Source organism: Babylonia areolata, chromosome 4, assembly GCF_041734735.1.
Source record: "Babylonia areolata isolate BAREFJ2019XMU chromosome 4, ASM4173473v1, whole genome shotgun sequence".
Taxonomy (NCBI): domain Eukaryota; kingdom Metazoa; phylum Mollusca; class Gastropoda; order Neogastropoda; family Buccinidae; genus Babylonia; species Babylonia areolata.
Window position 1 is genome coordinate 53053539 of NC_134879.1, and position 21655 is coordinate 53075193.

Genomic DNA, 21655 nt, shown 5'->3' on the forward strand with positions numbered 1-21655 from the left:
TCACGGTGGAGGCGGTGTGTCGATAACGCAACCTGCCAATAGCGGTACGAACCACTTGCCATTACCACTTCGTCCAAGAGCGCTTCGTGCCGAAAGCACTACTATTTTTGGCGCCTTTTATCACTGCGTGTCAATAGCAATACTCGATTTCTCTGTCTCTCTGTCTGTGTCTGTTTGTCTATCTGTTTCACACACACACACACACACACACACACACACACACACACACACACACACACACACACACACACACACACACACACACACACACACACACACACACACACACACACACACACACACACGCGCGCGCACACACACACACACACAGAGAGAGAGAGAGAGAGAGAGAGAGAGAGAGCACTTATACATTGGGCTGACAGTTTACGCTATTGACCCCCTTCCTCAGCCGCTCGACCCCCCCTCCTTTTTCAGTTTTTCTTTCCCTGATCTTACATCTTTCAATTCACTTATGTTAGAGAAATATCATTTCTCATGTTACAGACCAACACAGTTTCTGTTGAAACCAGCGTGCACGTTTCTGGAAAGTCTGTCGAGTGACAGATGTCCACCAGCTTAACAAAACAGCTCTTTGTTGGGAAAGTTAATCAGATCGCAGCGGCCTGCCAGTATAACATACTGTTTTCAGTTTTATCGTCTTAATAGCACTACGTGCCAACGGTGCTTCGCAGTTTTTGCTTAACTAGTGTTCGACATCGCTGTACGTATCGATACAACTTCGCCAAGCTTCCAGACACTTATATATATTAGGTATATGCCTACTACGTTTCATTGGCGCTGAACTACGGATATGACTTACAGCTGTTGAACAGTCCTTGTACTCAGTGCCACGGCAACGGTACAATGCGCGCCCACTGTCTCTTACTCTTCATTTGTTCTTCTCTCTCGGAGTCTGAGGGTGGTGGAGGAAGAGAATAGGTTACTTCATCATCATCCGTAGAGTGTCCACAATCAAGTTGATTATTCTGACACTTGTAAAGGGGGAGGGGGTTAAGCACACACACACGCGCGCGCGTGCACACACACACACGCACACACTCACACACACACACACACACACACACACACACACACACACACTGGAGTTTACGAGCTTCCGACGTGAACACGCCAGGAGACGGAGCTCCAACTACAGCCCTTGTATTTGTATAAGAAATTTACGCAGGATCAGTGAGAAGGAGACAGTACAGAGACGACTTCCTTTGAAATATTAATCTAAGGTTCCCTGATGTAATTACATCGTAAGTCGAATACGTTTTGAAGGGAATCTTGTCTGAAGATCATGTCAAGCTTGGAGTAAAGGCCTGGACCCCATCTGATCTAAACGATAACCAAAATATCGGTTTCCATACTTCATGACATGTTTCTGTTTGTTTTCGGTTTTCGTTTGTTTTGCCTGCAGAGGACCCAATAAGGGACGAAACGCGTCGCTTCCACGTCTCAGTATAGTTGTGTACTGTAAACAAAATTATGTCCGTTTTCCGTCCATTGACTGCCGTGAGTAGATAGTAGGCTACCATCACCACCCTTTAAAAAAAACGTTTGATAGGAGTAAGGTAAGGGTTTCCCTGCAGGATACGGCATTATGCCAGAGGCCGCTGAACTGTCCCTGGCTGGCCGGGTCACATATTTAATTTATAATTTCGGTTGTAGGAATTGTTTTTATTTCTTTTTATTTTATTATTTAAAAAAAACAAAACAAGTTTGATAGTTTCTTCCCTGCCGCTGAACTGTCCCTGGCTGATTGAGTCACCAAGTCAGTTGTCAGCATTTGTTGTTGGAAATCCCTTTTTCATAACTTTAATTCGGGTCGCTGAAGTTACTGCGGGACCGAAACAGTAGGGGATGGAGATGGGGGTGGCGTCAATGCCCGGCAGAAGGTTCCCGTCGTACAGTTTTGGATAAATGTTATACAAGTCCCCCCCAGGGACCGACATTTTTAAGACACGGATGCGTCCCCCGGGGCACCGGCGATGAAGGACACGAGCTGATTCGTTCCTCAGGGGGATCTTCGGAAAGTAGGATAATTGTGGGGATTTAGGTCGTTACATCGTCAATGGGTAACAGATGTTGTGCATTACCATTATTGCGCAAAGTACCGCTATTGAGCACAACATACCATATGTAAAATATCCAATACGCACGTTAAAGTAATCCTTGTCAAGCTTTTTGCCGAAGAAACACGAACATGCCCGGCGTGCACATCCCCTGAAGAAAAAGACGACTGAAGGGAATGAAAGGTTGTGTGTGTGTGTGTGTGTGTGTGTGTGTGTGTGTGTGTGCGTGTGCGCACGTGCGTGCGTGCGTGTGTGTGTTGGGAAGGGGGGAGGAAGGGGGAGGGGTGGGGGCGGTTGGGATGGGGACCGACGACCGCACAGCAAAACTCAGTGATCCACCATCGGAATTTGAAACCACACAATAACAAGAGAGGCAAGGCCTTCAAGACTCACTTGTGATGAATTAAGTCCCCTAGCATTAATTACAGAGTAATTTCCCTTTTTTACTATCTGCACCAAAACGTTTGCCAAAAAAAAAAAAAAAAAAAATTCCATGCTTAGCAAAAGAAGTTCATGTTTGAACAAAAAATGATAATAATGACTCCTCTTGTTGTTGTGTCAGAATAAGAGGTCAAAGTGCCAAGTTTAGAGAATACAAAAAATATAAATATAACAGTAAATGCAATTTGCATATAATTAGGCTTTTTTTTGTGCCCATCCCAGAGGTGCAATATTGTTTTAAACAAGATGACTGGAAAGAACTGAATTTTTCCTATTTTTATGCCAAATTTGGTGTCAACTGACAAAGTATTTGCAGAGAAAATGTCAATGTTAAAGTTTACCACGGACACACAGACACACGGACACACACACACACACACACACACACACACACACCCGAACACCGGGTTAAAACATAGACTCACTTTGTTTACACAAGTGAGTCAAAAATGCCACACCCCTAGCTCGCCCCTCTGGTCCTCAAGAAAAAGAACTCCTTATCAGATATATCCTTTGCTTCAACATCCAGAGACAGACGAACTAGCTGCGTTCTCATACTCACCCTATCAAGTTGATTGAGGTGATTTATTGTTTTTGGTTGTTCAGTTTTCACAATGAATTAACCTCCTAACCTGTCTGCCGGATCCCTGTTCGTGTGAAAAAGTGCCGCGCAGAAGATAAATACGCACATTAAAAACCACGTAATCGACATTAACGTTCGGTGGAATGTGGAAACGGGAAAACATGCAACGGCCCAACATACCGCTTCAAATACGACATATTAATTATCAAGTTGACGTTGGTTGTGTAACGTAAGAAGAAGAAATTGAAAGCATTAACTGACAAAAAGTAGCAGGAAGGCAGAGAGATGTAGAAGATACCATTACACGCAGTGTGTGTGTGTGTGTGTGTGTGTGTGTGTGTGCATCGAAATCGAAACTGCACTGACAGTCTACCGGAAGTTGCTCTCGCGGACGGAAAGTGTTCTTCAGTTCGAAAACAAAAGTCACGTGCGAGCTCACCAGGAGTTGTCTGCACTCCATTTTGGCATTGTGAAATCAGGTGGAAGTATTGTTTAAAAAAATATATATTTATGGGATTTTTAACGTAATCACATTATATGGCTATGAACGACAGAAATGTTTGAGTTGTGTGCTGTCAGTAAGGGCTGACAGTGAAGCTGTTTTCAGTCCGACGGAATTTTGTCAGCACGGAACATCGGCACAAGTGCCTGTGTGTTCAACTTCTCAGCGGCTCAGTCGAGCAGTTATGTAAGTTGTGACATAAAACTGAAGTTTTTGGAAACAATTATTATCCAACTTGACCGAAGTTACTCCTTTGATAGCACTTATTAAACGAGAAGAATGCAGCGTAAGTTATTGTTCAAAATTCAGACTGAATTCGAATAAACACACACACACACACACACACACACACACACACACACACAGAGAATATTGAACATCTGAAGTAATATCAGAGAATATTAAACATCTGAAACAATATCACTGCTTACTGTCAATTCATAGCATTTTAAAGTAGTGTTTGTGCAATAATAGAAACTTGTTATTGACATCACTGCTTTTGCACTATGCTTTGATCTTTTACAAACAAGAAGTATGAATGCTTGTACACACACACACACACACACACACACACAGACACAGACACAGAAACACACACATGATTCAGACACAATGCAACACAAGCACCCATGCACACAACACACACACACACACACACACATGCACAGATACATAGTACACACTCACAGACACACAAACACACACATGATTCAGACACACAGTGCAACACAAGCACACATGCACAACACACACACACACACACACACACACACACACACACACACACACACACACACAAGATTTAACACACCATCTTTTGGATACTGTCCACAAATTCTTCAGCAGAAAGAAATCACAAAGTATTGTTTTCTGTTCTTTTCTAACTATACACATATAAATGGTATTTAAATTATTTTATTATTATTACTTTTTTATATAAAATAATATAAGATTAATAAACACAAGACTATTCCTCAGAGTCATAGGAGCAGATGTGGATCAGATCTTTCTGACCTTAAATTTGGCACACTGACCCGCTTGTACAATTTTATAGGTTTGGTGCAGAAGTAGAAGAGCATCAGATGGTTAATTGTTGACCCAATTTTTTCTTTTGCTGATTAAGTTAATTTGACTTATTTCTATCAATGTAAACAGGTGGTTATGTGACGGTATGTTATGTAGGTCAGCTTTTGTTTGTTTTTAAATTGGTTGGTTTTGTCCCAGTTTCAGGGATTTGGTCATGTCATGATTATGACTGAACAGGTCAAAGCATGTTGCTGATCTGCTGGGTGGAATGGTGTCTTTGGTCAGGATCTGTATTTTCCCCCAAAGAACTCCAATGTGGTTAAAGTTATAATTGACACAAATAACAAAAGCAATATGGTTATACTATAGTTGTTATTGATTTACAAAAGCCCATGAATTGCATGATATACAGCACAGAGAAAGAAACGTTCCGATAGCAATACAACAGTATTATTCTCTTTCCAAATCTATATCTTTTAATTCTAGAAAAAAATCTTAGTTAAACAGTACTTAAAGAAGTTCTTTTTATTTTATCTGTCGTGAAAGATACATCTATCTGCATGATGTCTGTGTGTTTGTGTGTGTGTGTGACATATGTGATATTTTGTCTATAAAGAGGACCAGTCAGTGTATGTGCGTACAAGTTTGTGTATGTGAGGTTTGTGTGAGCTATGTTTGTGTGTGCAACTGTGCAAATGTATGTATACATTATACATGTAAGCGCCTGATGTGTTCTGTTAAAAATGCTTAATGTGGGATTTATGCTCTGTACGTGTGTGTGAGAGTCACAGTGGGTACAACTACAAGTTTACCTGATGCTTTATGAGTCTGTGCAATGTACATAACTGTTTTAATGAAAACTCCTGTGTGTGTGTGTGTGTGTGTGTGTGTGTGTGTGTGTATAGGGTATGGCTTTGTGTGTGTGTGTGTGTGTGCGTGTGTGTGTGTGTGTGTGTGTGTAGGGTATGGCTTTATGTTCGGAAGTTTGGGCCTGGTTGTCTGTGATAAGTACTATAATTTATTTTTGCATGTGCCTTATGTATCTGTATCTGTGTGTGTGTGTGTGTGTGTGTGTTTGTGTGTGTGTGTGTGTGTGTGTGTGTGTGTGTGCATGTGTGTGCGAGTGCATATGAGTGGGTAAGCTCAAGTTTGCTGAGCATGTATTGAATTCTTATTAGTTGCCTTCATTTCAGTATCTTATATTTGATCTTACTTTGATTTATATTGATTTATTATATATTTCTTTCCTTTCTTTGTATAAAATACTTTTTTCATGCAGCATTTGGTAGGCCCTAAAGGCCTGTCACTGTGTCAGTGAGGTTGGGTCTGTCATTGTTGGTGTCCACTGCCCCCATCAGTAGATGTGTTGTTGCATATGTTATATTATTATATATTATATTTGGAATGGATCAATTCTCACACTTTAACACTGAAACTTTTGAAGTGAATAAATGTTCCATATAAATCTGTCTACCTTGGTTTTTACATTAATCCAGTCTGTGTACCTGTGGAGAAAAAAGGAGCTGGTTGAAAAACTTCACTGACATGGCTGTTAAGGTCTAACTTTTTTTTTTTTTTTTTAATCATTTCTGATTCCATTGTACCTGTCACTATTTCACCATAGTTGTCATACTCCAGACTGTAGCTTAGTTTGAAAGATGATCTCTTGTGACATCCATTTAGAATTTAAGTATTTCTGCTGGTTTTTTTATTTTTTATTTATTTTTTTTAATGCTGACAACCACTAGATAGAAGGGTCATGCATGCTGTGCTTAATAAAACGCTAGTATTGAATGAAAGATAGCGCACAACACAGCACTGTCAACATTCTGGACAGGGAACAGGATTGGTTCCGCAGAGCGTTGAAGAAGGCCACCAAGCCAACCCTCAACCAAGATCAGGCGAGATGCATCCTACCACTGTACCAGCGGTCTGCAACAGCCCAGAACTTGTCAGAGGTCCTGAATTCTGTTGAGGACAGCATGCAGTGAACTTTTTTTTTTGGTTTTTTTGTCAGTCTTCAGGAGAGCACTGATAAAGGCAGCCAGTTGGCAGTTGAAAGCTGTGCTGTAAGTTAGATTTATGTTTTATTTCTTGAGTGTGCAGTTTTATCAACACTTCTGTCAGTTGTTTGTTTTTCAGAAATAGGACACAAGTGCCGACTGCCTGAAGACCGTCACCATGCTGTCTGAAATGTGGGAAACGTATGCTCAGCTGTCCAGGAGGCTGCCTGACAAAGAAACTTCTGCCAGTCTGCAGGTAGACTCAGTTATAGTGTTTTGTTTTAGAGCTGAAAGCTGATGGGATCAATAGCCAAGTGGTTAGAGCATTGGATGGCTGTTACTAGTAGGGTCCTGGGTTCAAATTCCAGCTGCATCTACTTTTTTAGGGGTTGAGATTTTTCTGATCTCTGAGGTCAACATACATACAGACCTGCCAGCGCCTGAACCCAATTTGTGCATATATATATATATGCATACCTAAAGAACATATATGTTAAAATATCCTATGATGAATGTCTGTTCTATAGGGTGTGTGCGTACGTGCATGCGCGCACGTGTGTGTGTGTGTCATCAATCCATGAATCAGTGGTTGACATATTGTATTTGCAGAAGAGGCAGATTCTCCTGGACAGGTTTCTACTTCAGTTTTTACATGAGAGCAGCTCTGACAAGAGTACCAATTTGTGGTAAGTACTGGCTTTTTTTCACATTAAGATTTGAATGGACTGAAAATGCAGCTGTGGTTTGATATCCCTCTTCCAGTGCATTCACACACACACCCTCTTTTCCATAGGCCCTCACACACATATTCACTGTCATTTCCTGTCTTTGTCTTTGCTGTTTTCAATAGGCACAGATCTACAGACATATGCGCGGAGCACACACACACACACACACACACACACACACACACACACACACACACACACACAAAACACCCCTGCACACAACACACACACACACACACACACACACATGCTTATCGAAAACAACCTTACAATGAAATTGAATAGACGTTGAAATTAAACCAGCCACCAACCAGCACCCACACATGATTATGTACACACACATTGATGCTGACTTTCCATTTGCCTGCTGACTGACACGCATGCACAGATATTTTTCTTGGAACTTGGACATATTTTCAGCTGTGATACGAATCTTAGAATTGATCTGCAACAATGTAAGATAATTTTTCTTCTTTCAGTGAAATGAGAAACGTGTCCAATGAACTGTCGCACGAGTTTATGCACAACATCCTCAGAGTGACAAACTCAGCAGCCGATGTGGATGACATCACAGATCTAGAAAACTACTTGCTTGGAGGGCGGGGATGGATGCTGCTCTACACCATTCGCAGAGTTGGCACACAGGTGAGGACCACAGAGAGAGAGAGAGAGAGAGACAGACAGACAGACACACACACACACACACACACACACACACACACACACACACACACAGGGAGATAGAGACAGACATTGAGACAGACAGACAAACAGACACTCTCTCACACACACACACACACACACACACAGGGAGATAGAGACAGACATTGAGACAGACAGACAGACAGACACTCTCTCTCTCTCACACACACACACACACACACACACACGCACACACACACACACACACACAGAGTGAGAGAGGATCTTTAGAATCAAATGATTTGTGTTGGAGTGCATAAGAAATACAATACAAAATGAACTTCATCTTCAATTGACTTCTTGCACAAAGGGCACTCTTCTGAATTGTGAACATTTTGATAGCAGTACCTATGTATATTGATTTAAAAAATGCCCAATCTAAATCTTGTTTAAAGAAAATTATAGATGTCTTTCCACGTTAAGCACCAGATAATTATCTGAACGTGTACAAGTCTAAGATCAGTAGAAACGGAATCTTATCACTTGACTTGATATGATATTCCTAGTTTTGCCATCTGCTGTCTATCAAATAATATTCTAATTACCTACTTTTTGATATCCCTATACATATCCAGATCCCAGTTCACAGAGACAAGATCACAAGTACATTTGATGTCCAGTTTCGTTTACATCTACAATTTAAATAAAACAGTTTCAGTTTCAGTAGCTCAAGGAGGCATCACTGCGTTCGGACAAATCCATATACACTACACCACATCTGCCAAGCAGATGCCTGACCAGCAGCGCAACCCAACGCGCTTAGTCAGGCCTTGAGAAGAAAAAAAAAAGAAAAAAAAGAAAGAAAAAAAGTGAAGAAATAATGGATAAGCTTACATAAATAAATAAATAAATAAATGATAATTATAATATAAAAAAAGGTAGTAGTAATAACAATAATAATAAAATGATAATAATAAATAAATAAATAAATAAGACAACAATGATGATAAATAAAACAACATAATGTAAATAGGATTTACATGGCAGTCTTATCTTCATTCATTTTTGGTAATTTTATTCAGTATCGAACACATCTCACCATCTACTAAATCACAAGGTGTTTTCATTTCAACCCCTAAGAACTTTTTCAGTCTGAATAAATGAACAGACATTGTACAGTAGCATTTTTTTTTTTATCTAGACCCTATAATTCTGAGCCATACTGTACAATGGACTGTAAGTGGGTGTCGAAAACTTCAATGGAAATATCAAAAGAATTATTGTTCAATAAAAAGGCCAACAAGAGCAAACAGATAGGCTTGGTTTGCATCAGTTTGACATGGTTAACTCTCTCCATACGAACGGCGAAAGAGACGACGTTAACAGTGTTTCACCCCAATTACCATCATGAAAATATTGCAAGTGGAAGGCTCTTATACTGAAGAGGTGAATGTTGACAAAGAATACCACAATTCTGACGATGGAAGCTAAAGGTTGGGTCATTGAGACACCCACTGGACATCCGATGGGTCTGTATAGAGGAGAAGAGAGGACTGGCCGTACAGAGTGAGTTAAGTATATTCAACTGACTGGGAGCATAATATGAACTCCTCATTTCAATAAAAAAAAAAGTTTTTTAATAGCTAACAATACATTATTCGCTTTGCATGAAAGTTGAGAGAGAGAGAGAGAGAGAGCAAAGACTTACCTTGATTAACATACAAATGCATATGCCTGCCAGTGTAACTTATACTTGAATGACGGAAAAGGCTTTAAAATGTACAAAACATCATGACATTCTTAAAGAAACTAATTACTAATCCAGCATTTTTTAATCAGTTGAATTTATTTGATTCCAGGGTGTGTACAGTAGGCATGATTTGTGCAACATACTGCTGACTCTGTTGCCATTCTGTTTGAGACTTCGACAGAACGAAAATAAAAACAGCTTCCTGCACTTGTCAGGTAAGAGTTAGTGATAGTGTGCATGTCAGCATTTGGTGTCCAAGCACTTTGAATTATCAGTGCCGCATAATGAAAAATGAGCTCTTTTATAATTATCCGCATTATTATTATCATTATTGTTGTTGTTGTTGTTATCTATTCTTATTCTTGTTATTATGTGTGTGTGTGTGTGTGTGTGTGTGTGTGTGAAACTATTATTAGAATCTGTGTGAATGCTCTGTGGTTACATTTTTGTTTGTATCATTAGAGTAACTTATTACATTCATGTGGTTTATATGACACAATAATTATATATATATATATATATATATATATATATATATATATATATATATATATATATATATATATATATTTTAAGGTAACATGTGTTTTTCCATCAGTTGTATGAGAGACTTGCTCAAGAAATTCCTGAGGAATTGAACTGTCTGCTTAAATGTATATGATTGTTTTCGGCATAGTGAGACGTTAATGTTGGAGCATTTATTTCCAGTACAGGCAGATGGAATCACAAGCCATTTATATTATGAATGTGGTCCTGAGTAAGCTGTGGAAGGAAATATCTTTTCAGGTGTGGATCCACAAGTGTCAGTCAGCCAGTGTTTTCAGCTGGTGGAAAACCAGCCCAGACTCCACAGATCAGCAGGCTACAACTTCAAGGGACTTGGCGATCTGAAAAAACACAGTTCTCATTATGCCGGAGGGGAGAAAAAACACTACACAAAAACCCTGTCTTCCACTTCCCGACAGAAAGTGACCATCAGCGAGTCTGACCAAGAGGATATGGATGTCCGGGAGAACAAGCAGCCTCGACTGAGGAAGACCATGAGGACTCACATTCTGACCTCTCTGGGGAAGGAGGAGGAGTCTACTTCAGAGGAGGACTTTGTGGACCATGCGGAGGACATCGACCTGACGGGGATGTCCATTGGGTCGTGCCACCTGTTCCAGCTGATCCTTCACCTTCTGGAGGACCTGGTTGTTGTGGGCGTCACCCACGCTGTGTCCAGTCAGAGCCTGTCTCCGGTCATCCTGCCAGTGCTGCTGGACGTTCTGCAGTGCTTCAGTCACAGCTCTGGCAGGAAGAGTGGCCAGTCGGCTGAAGGGGTGGAAGACACTGTGGTGCTACCCTGGGTGAGGGAAGATGGGTTGATATTACTCCAGCAGCTTGTGAGGCTGATTCTGACACTGAGTGGGGTTGTGGCCACACAGCACAATGGTGTGCGCATACTGCTGTCCATGAAGGTGGTGCCAAGCATCCTGTTGTCACTGAGGTACTGCCATCCACAGGCTGAAGGCTGTGATGCTGCTCTCTCTGCAGTGGAGCAGATTGTGGTGAAGGACACTGTCTGTGGCTGCTTGGATCTCTTCCGGGTCATATTTAATCACTTGCCATTTAATCCTACCTTTGTCCGAGATGCCAATGCTGTCATGGAGCTGTTCCGTAGACATGGAGGTGAAGATTACTTTCGCTTCCTGTTTGTAGAAAATGACAGACAACATACAGACAAGAAGCACTCTGCAGCTGAAGGCCATGACAGTCCTGTGAAATGGCTGTGCAACCTGATCCACTGTTTGAAGGTGGTCAAGGTCAACTACATCCATGCTGTCAAGTGTCTGAAGCGAAGGCACAGGGGTTGTGAGTATGGCATTTTCTTTCACCACCATCATGATATTTTTGGGGCCCCACTGGAACTGGTAGTGACAGGCTGTGAGGAAAGTTCCCATGTTCAGACCAAGTTGGCCGATCCCTCTCTTTGCCAAATGGCCAAGTGGTCCTGTCTGCTGCTGGACTGTCTGAAGAAAGCCCAGGCCAAGAGCACCAAGCTGCTGATTCTGTGTGCCCTGCGGGATGAAGGGATGTGTTGCTGCCTTCAGCCAGCATCTGTGGTGAACATCTTGGTTCCCTTGCTGCCAGAGCTTTCTCCAGCGGTGAAGAATTACGCTCTGGAGACACTGAACACGATGTTGCTGGATCAGTTTGGCGGGGCCATGGAAAATGTGATGGCCTGCTCCCAGTGCTCCCTGGAGAAACCAGTGAACACGCTGCACATCGACAGTGGCTTTGCCAGCAGTGATGTGGGAGAAGACCTGGAACAAAAGTCACTGCTGAGATGGAGATCTCTGCGACTGCTGCGCAAGTATGTCTTGTCTGTCAATGAAAGCATCGCACTGTCTGTATCCAGACACCTGATTACGCTGGCTGTCAGAGGGAACCGTAGCATCAGAGAAGAACTGTTCTTTGGGATTTACCTGCATGTGCTGAACATGAAGACAGTGGAGCAACCAATGATGGCATCAGGGAAGGAGAGAGAGGAGGTGATATCGTCTAGTGAGGAAGGGGTGAGGATGGGCAGCATGCCCAACACGGTGCTGCTGCTCTGTGTGTCCTCCCTGCCCTATGTGCTGCAGGTGGACAAGGTGATGCGCCTCTTCCTGGAGAAGGGAGGTCTGGCCTGTCTCACCCACCTTCTGGACAACGAACAGCTGAGGCTGCCTGTCATGGGTGTCTTTGAAGCGTTGATCATGATTGATGAACAGACCATGATGAACAGACACATCCCAGCAACCAGCGCCAGCTCCAAGCATTCTGTGGGCTATCAGGGCGGCATCGTCATCCAGACGTTCATTGACACCTTGGCCCGGAAAACCTGCGCCATCACCGCATCGTTACAGCAACACCACCTGAAAGGCCCGCTGTCCAAGTCTTTGACCAGATTACCCAACAGACGGTCCCCGACAAACAAGGGCACAAGGGATGTGCCTGATGAAGCCACTTTTCCTGCTTCTGCAGATCAAGAAACCTCTTTTGTTGAGATCCACAAGTGTGTTATAGAAACGGTGCCTGCTCTCCAGGACATGTGGAAGACCTGTGCCAAGCTGTGCATGAACAGCGAAACGTTCCGCATCTGTTACCGTAACTCGCCATGCCTGTACATTGTGCAAGAGACCTTGGTGCTGGCTCTGAGCATCCTGTCGGAGTTCAGCCCCACAGCGGTGTCGGGGTCAGGCGGCCAGCAGTGCAGAAAAGAACAGCAGCAGGACAGCCAGGCCAAGAACCCGTCGTCACTGGCCTGCCATTTCTCCCATCTCTCCTTCATTGAGTCCGTCATGGTGGTCTGTTTCTCCTGTCAGACTATTCTGCCCTTGCAGCAGGTAGGGTGCTTTTGTTGTTGTTGTTGTTGTGAAATGTGGACAGTATTTTGTTAGCTGGTGGTTAATTTTTCTGTTGACAGCATAATTATAGTCATTGTGGCTATTAATCTATGATGTATTTTGATCTATGTCAACCTGCTTTCATTCGAATAAATGATGTAGTCTTAAGAAAGTATTGAAGGCTGAATTGCTCAATTTTTCATCTTCTTTACTAAATTTTACATAATTTCATTACCATTTTGAAGGGTAAATGCTGAAGACTAGCATGCTTTCAAAAACTCTTATCCAAATTTTTGTGTAAATCTGAAAGTCTCTTGTTCCCATCTCACTTTTATTCAAATAAAAATGCAAGGAAAGGAACAGAGTTAGAGACAAAGAGTTTGGTGCTATTAGTGTGGGAATGGATGGTAGTTTATATTCCTTGACAAGTGGTGCTGGAGTTATTTTTAGGGTTGCTGTAGTCTTTGTGCTGGCCAAACTCCACAGTTAACAATAAGGAAAAAAACTAGATCACTACAATCACAAGATGTTGTCTGATGATGATGGTCAACTGCCACAAGTAACACATGAATGTAACACCAGAGGCTGTCTGTCAAGGGGAGGAGGAGCAGATGTGGCTACAACAATACAGTAATGATTGACTGTTGTTGTTCAGGAGGGGGAGAAGGATCAGATGCGGCTGTTAGGATACAGTAATGAGTGGTTGTTCAGGAGGGGGAGGGGGAGGAGATGTGGCTACTACGATACAGTAATGAGTGGTTGTTCAGGAGGGGGAGGGGGAGGAGATGTGGCTACTACGATACAGTAATGACTGTGGTTGTTCAGGAGGGGGAGGAGGAGGAGATGTGGCTACTACGATACAGTAATGACTGGTTGTTCAGGAGGAGGAGGAGGAGATGTGGCTACTACGATACAGTAATGACTGGTTGTTCAGGAGGGGGAGGAGGATATGTGGCTACTACACTGCAGTAATGACTGGTTGTTCAGGAGGAGGAGGAGATGTGGCTACTACGATACAGTAATGACTGTGGTTGTTCAGGAGGGGGAGGAGATGTGGCTACTACGATACAGTAATGACTGGTTGTTCAGGAGGAGGAGGAGATGTGGCTACTACGATACAGTAATGACTGTGGTTGTTCAGGAGGGGGAGGAGGATATGTGGGTACTACAATACAGTAATGACTGGTTGTTCAGGAGGAGGAGATGTGGCTACTACGCTACAGTAATGACTGGTTGTTCAGGAGGGGGAGGAGGAGGATATGTGGCTACTACAATACAGTAATGACTGGTTGTTCAGGAGGGGGAGGAGGAGATGTGGCTACTACGATACAGTAATGACTGTGGTTGTCCAGGAGGGGGAGGAGATGTGGCTACTACGATACAGTAATGACTGTGGTTTGACAGGAGGGGGAGGAGGAGGAGGAGATGTGGCTACTACAATACAGTAATGACTGTGGTTGTCCAGGAGGGGGAGGAGGAGGGGGAGATGTGGCTACTACAATACAGTAATGACTGTGGTTGTACAGGAGGGGGAGGAGGAGGAGGAGATGTGGCTACTACAATACAGTAATGACTGTAGTTGTTCAGGAGGGGGAGGAGGAGGAGGAGGAGATGTGGTTACTACAATACAGTAATGACTGGTTGTCCAGGAGGAGGTGGAGGAGGAGGAGATGTGGCTACAATGATAAAGTAATGACTGTGGTTGTCCAGGAGGAGGTGGAGGAGGAGGAGATGTGGCTACTACGATACAGTAATGACTGTGGTTGTCCAGGAGGGGGAGGAGGAGGAGGAGGAGATGTGGCTACTACAATACAGTAATGACTGGTTGTCCAGGAGGAGGTGGAGGAGGAGGAGATGTGGCTACAATGATACAGTAATGACTGTGGTTGTCCAGGAGGGGGAGGAGGAGGAGATGTGGCTGCGGGTGAGGTCCACCCTGGAGCAGTGTGTGGAGCTGGAGCCCAGCAAGCTGAGGGCCGTGTTTGACATGCTGCTCAACGCCGCACAGCCCCAGCTGCCCTCCATCCTGGAGTACTCCTACGCCCAGATCACCTCCTCTCTGGTAGGCTGTGCCATGTGGAATGCACTGATTAATGAACAACTAGCAGTTTAAAAAACCAACAAAAAACAAAACAAAAAAAAAAACTAACAGTTTGCTTGTATTAGCTTTAGCAGTGAGAAATTTGTATAGAGTGCAACTGAATGTGTTCTTTTTTCTGTTTTTATTCTGTGTGAATTTCGTTGGACATTATTCTATGTGAATTAGAAATTTTGACATCAAGTGTGGCTGATGATTGTTATTTTTTCTGATTCTCTCATTTTCAGTTTACTTTTATGTCATTTAACACACACACACACACACAACACACACACACACACACACACACACACACACACACACTTATATATATATATATATATATTGACTTGATAAGTGTTGTGTTCATACTTACTTAAGTATTGTTTTTTTGTCATATCAGATTTCTCTGTTTGAAATTCCTGACAGTCACTACATTAAAGCATCACTATTTTCTTTTTTTTTTTCTCTCTCTGCTATTATATTTGTTTTACTTCCAAAAAATTTTTCCACAGAATTTTGATGGGGACAACCCTTTTCTCACTGTGGGCTCATTTACGTGCACTTAAAATGAGTGCCGCACTTGCAATCTTTGTTTATTGTCTCACCGAATGACTAGCACCCAGACCACTGAAGACCTGGTGGAGGGGGAGTATAACTCCTGGTCCATGGGGAATCAAACCCGTAGACACTTGCTTCCTAGTTGGGTGCATTACCACTAAGCCAACACTCGGAGCTGACTTGATAAGTATTTAAGTCCATGCTGACTTGATAAATAGTCATTGTTGCATGCGTCGTTCCCTTATGCCCTGTCATCAGTCATGTCTGGTAAATATGTCTGCGGTGGTGGTCTGGAGATTCGAGCAGTATTGTCCAACATGTGTGTATGTGAAGAGGATAAAACTTGACACAGAAACGAAACATCAGCATGAATAAACACACTTTGTCGGAAATCACAGATTGTTGCTTTTTTGTGTGTGTTTCTTTGCTAAGGAGAGTAGAGAAAATTTTTTTCATATACATCTTACACAAGGTGTATATTTACTCTGAGACACTATGGCAGAATCAGATGTTGGACCTCTGATGTAGTGTTCACCTGTGGTCCAGGTTTGAGGCCTGATTTCAGAATGGTGTTGTGCCCTTGGGAAAGGCACATTATTCCGATAATTTTCCTCACTCCACCAAGGTGTGAATGGGTACCTGACTTTGATTTGGGAAGGACAAAACAAAAAATGAGAGGATCAAGTCCATTGCCAAGCCCTAGATACAGTGGATTTCACCGCCAAGCTCACATTTATGTACAGGCGTGGTAGAGGACCCATGTCACTGAAAGGTGACCATTCATTGGTCTGTTATCCATGAACCTACTGCTCTTAATGTTTGGTGGTAGGATAGGCCATATTTTCTATACATCGCAGGGGGAATCCCCAGCTATTCTTAGCCACTGTCTTTTCTGTGTTTATACCACAAGGGGATTTTGTACTCTAAATTGACTGGTGGTTAAAGTGTTAACTGCTCCAACAGTTGTAAAAGGCCATGGGAGCGTTTAACCTTTTTTTGGCCAATGATGTGACAGAATCAACAGGATGTGGAGGAGCTGGATGACGAGGACGAGGTGAAGAAGATCGCCCACCACTGGAGCGACGAGGAGTTTGAGTGCCTGTACACAGAGCAGGGCTATGAGGCCGACACAGAGACCAACCTGCAGGATGACTGGCACAAAGGTAAACACTGCAACACAGGGAACACATCTGGGAGGAAAAAACTGCTCTTTAAAAAATTAAAAAAAAAAAAAAAATTTTTTGCCGTCCCATTATCTGCGCCATTTCAGTGGCATTACTCCCATACTGCTCATTTCAAGTACCCCAAAGACGGCCATACCCGGGTCCGTCTGTTGCAGTCCCAGTGCCGGCAGTCCACAGAGAACTATTGCTGTTAAGTCGCCTGGAGGCCACTCACTAGAGGAGACCCTGTGCAGCTGCTGAGGGAAAAAAACTGCTCTCGTAGTCAACCCCTTTTATTTATCAGGTGCAGTAGGTGCCTGTTTCTGAAACTGTATCCCAAGAACTAAGAAAGAATAGATTTTGTTTGTCATGCATTGCAGTCTGAAGATAAGTGGATTAAGTGGATACAGTTTTATTTGTTTTGTGATTAAGAATTTTTTTATTTATAAGTTGTGTTTCTTTGCTTCCTAAATAAGACCATTTAGAAAAAGGGATATTTCTGAAAGATGATAATTAGTGCTTAGATGGTCATTTTCATAATCATTTTCATTTCCATGGAAATACAAATTTATACTTTTTTGGTGGTTAGACATTAGGTTCTTTTATACCAGTATGCACACATCACATGTGGAATCGTTATGTGATATTTTTTGCCAGGGAAGGGCTGGCTGACTGGCCCAGGAAAGCACAATGTCTTTGCACATTTGTATTATCATTATGAGCTGTATGATCAAAGGTTTCTCTACTGCATTTCATTTACAGCTTATCTCTTGTGAAGGACTATCACTTTCAGACAAAGAGGCACAAATTGCACTGGCTCATAGTGCTGCAGCCTTGGAGGTGAGTTGGCCTTAGGGGACTATCCTAACACTGACTGTCCTGAAGGCCTCTTGTCCGAGAGAGTGAGGATGTAGCTTAGGCAAGACACTCTCCACCATGATAAAATTCTGGCCCAGGTAGTCTGGACAGCAGTTCTGTTGTTCTGATGGTGATAGTTGGACACAAGTAACATAGATTCATATCTGTGTGATATTTCCTGGCAGAGAACATGGCCAGATAATCGCAATATCTATGCACATCATTGTCATTAATATTATATATTATTATTATTGTTATTATTAGTAGTAGTAGTGTATATATATATATATATATATATATATATATATATATATATATATGTACTAATATATATATATATCTGTGTGACATTTGCTGCCAGAGACTTAAGGGCGGCTGACAGAGCCAGGTAAGCGGAATATCTATGCACATTTTTATTATTATTATTATTATTATTATTATTATTATATACCTGTGACATTTTCCTGCCAGAGATCGAGGGTCGGCTAACAGGGCCTGGCGGTGGCCTGGCGACGGTGCAGTGTTTCCCGGCGGTGCTGCGGCTGTTTGTGGAGCTGCTGGTGGCCAGTCAGAACACGGCGTCTGGCCAGGCCGTCCTCATCCCCGTCCTCCTCCGTCTGTTGCACATGCTGCGCTCCTCCCATGCCACTACCACTGCTGCCTGCAAACAGGTGGGTCCGCTGTGTGCACAGATGCCAACTATTAACATTTTCGCCTTATTTTGTTAACGCTTGATCGCAGTTTGTTCGGAACTTACGCCAACATCAAAATTGTTCCGATGAGTTCATTTTCGACTACCTAGCATGGTCACAAGAGACTGGGCAGTGGAAAACAGACCTAGTGTAACATTACAAACAGCCTCCGGTAGCAGTTACACAGAGATGCCAGCTGTTACAATTTTGCCGTATTTTGTTAACACTCGATCACAGTTTGTTCCAGTGTTACACCAATGTCACAATTGTTCTGACGAATTTGTTTTCGACTACATAGCATGGTCACATGCTTTCCTGTCATAACATCATAACATCATCCAGGTGCTCTAGACCTATCAGTTACGAGGCCGGGTAGTCACTACTAACCTTGGTCTCACATGATGATACTCAGCTAATCATGAGCGTGTTTACATTGAAACAGCATTGAGTGGACCAATCAGCTTAATCATTTGCCCAGACAAGAGAGAACTTGGCTAAATGCATCTTGGTCAAACAGCTTCTGTGCCCGTTTGCTGATGTGGCTCGGAGTCTGAGTGTTCCAAACAAATTGAAAATGTTCCTACGAACGTTTGACAGGGGTTGGCAACTCTGTGTGGTGAATCAGAATTTCTTGTGGTGGGCTGCAACTCCCACAGGTACTCCAGCCATACTCCCATTTTCGGGGGGTGTGCATGCTGGGTATGTTCTTCTTTCCATAACCAACCGAATGCTGACACGAATGCTGATATGCATGCATATATGAATGAAGGGGGTTCAGGCACTAACAGGTGGGGTTCAGGCACTAACAGGTCAGCACATATAAACCTGGGAGTTCTGAAAAATCTCCACCCTTAACCCACCAGGTGCACCAGAATCTGGGATCAAATTCAGGGAAAGATTGTCAAGAATCAGTTGCTCTAACCATACAACCACCACAACTGTCGGAATCAAATCAAATCAAGTTGCTTAAAGCCCAGGCAGTTGCAAAAGGGAAGGAGACTGGTGAGTTGCAGGAGACTGGTGGGTTCTTGAGCCCAGCAACTCTTGTGTAGGATTCACCCTGTCACTGCTAACTTGCTTGGTGTGTTCTGTACAGTTTCAGAAGGAAAGGGACCATTCAAACTTGTTATCTTAGCTCGGTCATATCTCCCCAAAGTATTGGATATAATAGTGAATAAAGTACTTGTCACAATAATCCAATTCTTCTATCAGAACTCTTAGAAATGATAATCTTTTATACAATGCAACTTTCACACAAAACTGAATGAACAAACGCACACATGCATGCACACACATGCGCATACACACTAACACACCCGCATGCACACATGCATGTACGCATGCACACACAAAGACACACACTTTTGATCGTAAGATATTTGCATCTGTTTGATCTCTGCACACACACACACACACACACACACACACACACACACACAGAATGGGTCACAGTGTACCTCCCCCTTTCACTCAGTCATACTCTCACACGCACTTCACCACCAGCTTGGAGAATCAAGGGAGCAAAATCTTCACATTCTTGCACAGCAGACAACTTTTCTGAAAACCTGAGTGAAACAGAAAGATCATGGTATTTGGATGAACAGCGGTGGTCAGCACCTTGATGGCATCATGTGTTTTTTTATGCACAAAGGGTTCAGAGCTTACACGGTGTGAGAGATGTAGTGCAGTATAAATCCCCTGTATTAGAAATCCCCCTTATTATTACTTTTGTTATTGAATTCATTGATTTGACACACATTGTTTGCTTGCTTATGTGTATGTGCATGTGCATGGTTAAGCACATTTCCATGCTGTTATGTTTGTGGTTATGTTTGAAAATATAGTGTGCTTCATTTTTAAAAGCAAAAAATAGAATAAACCTTTAGATATTGTTAACTTTTAACTTTTCTATACCAGGTATGAGTTAACATAATATGATTACTTCCCCTGTAGACCAGCTACAAGTATTCTCATACCAACATATTCTAATTTCGTTTATTCTTGCTTGACACAGTTAGCGGTTTAAACCGAACTGTTTTAAGGATTCCAGAAGCATGAATTCAAAGCTTTGTTGAACCGATTAAATCAACAATTCTCCATCAGTTTTCGCCATTTTGGAGAACCTCCCTATGTTGTTTTTTTTTTTGTTGACTCACTTGTGTAAACAAAGTGAGTCTGTGTTTTAACCCGGTGTTCGGTTGTCTGTGTGTGTGTGTGTCCGTGTGTCTGTGTAGGAAGGAAGGAATTTTTGTTTAATGTCCCGTCACACATATCGGTGATTGAAGACATTTTGTAAAAGTATTTATGAATACATCTGAGTATTATCGGTTAGAAGGGGTGGGAGATGTGAATGAATGGAGGGTTGGGGTGTGTGTCTGTGTGTCCGTAGTAAACTTTAACATTGACATTTTCTCTGCAAATACTTTGTCAGTTGACACCAAATTTGGCATAAAAATAGGAAAAATTCAGTTCTTTCCAGTCATCTTGTTTAAAACAATATTGCAGCTCTGGGATGGGCACAAAAAAATAAAAAAAGAAGCCTAATTATATGCAAACTGCATTTACTGTTATATTTATATTTTTTGTATTCTCTAAACTTGGCACTTTGATCTGATATTCTGACCCAACAACAAGAGCAGTCATTATTATCATTTTTTGTTCAAACAGGAACTTCTTTTGCTAAGCATGGAAGTTTTATTTATTTTGCAAACGTTTTGGTGCAGATAGTAAAAAAGGGAAATTACTCTGTAATTAATGCTAGGGGACTTAATTCGCTTTAAACTGATCTTTCTCATCTTAAACATTACATTTTGAAATTATACACAATACATAAAAAGCTTTGATTTTTTTTTAATTTTTTTTTTTTAAGTGTATCACAAGTGAGTCTTGAAGGCCTTGCCTCTCTTGTATTTTGTTTGTTTTTTTACTGCTGTGGTCTCAAAGTAGCTGTAGCAGGCATATATTTGTGGGATAGAAGTAGTTAAGGTAGACTTGGTATTTAAGACTTTCTCTGTGTAATCATTGTATGACTGACTGTGTGCAGGGGCTGCTTGAGCTGATACTGAAGGGTTTCCAGAGTGTGTTTCTGCAGACAGAAAAGCAGCAGCAATGTAAGTTAGCCATATACATGTTAGTTCTGTTGTGTGTTTGATTTTTGATGTGTGTGTGTGTGTGTGTGTG

The 21655-nt window shown here is 42.2% G+C and overlaps 1 protein-coding gene across 6 annotated transcripts in view; it reads left to right on the top strand.

Annotated features, from left to right (window-relative positions):
* LOC143281307 (lysosomal-trafficking regulator-like) overlaps positions 1-21655 on the top strand; it is a 190077-nt gene that overhangs the window by 77366 nt on the left and 91056 nt on the right. For 4 of the 6 annotated variants that reach the window (XR_013055116.1, XR_013055117.1, XM_076586487.1 and 1 more), the window contains exons 1-10: positions 3560-3790; positions 6773-6889; positions 7243-7319; positions 7841-8006; positions 9863-9968; positions 10540-13124; positions 15019-15186; positions 16778-16925; positions 18255-18454; positions 21519-21585. Coding sequence is in view for 4 of the 6 variants with exons in the window: in XM_076586487.1 (XP_076442602.1) it covers positions 6812-6889; positions 7243-7319; positions 7841-8006; positions 9863-9968; positions 10540-13124; positions 15019-15186; positions 16778-16925; positions 18255-18454; positions 21519-21585 (3595 nt within the window). In the remaining 2 variants the exon portion in view is untranslated. Of the gene's footprint in view, positions 1-3559; positions 3791-6772; positions 6890-7242; positions 7320-7840; positions 8007-9862; positions 9969-10539; positions 13125-15018; positions 15187-16777; positions 16926-18254; positions 18455-21518; positions 21586-21655 lie in introns of those variants that run through there. The other 2 variants (XM_076586488.1, XM_076586489.1) reach the window with 1 other exon arrangement.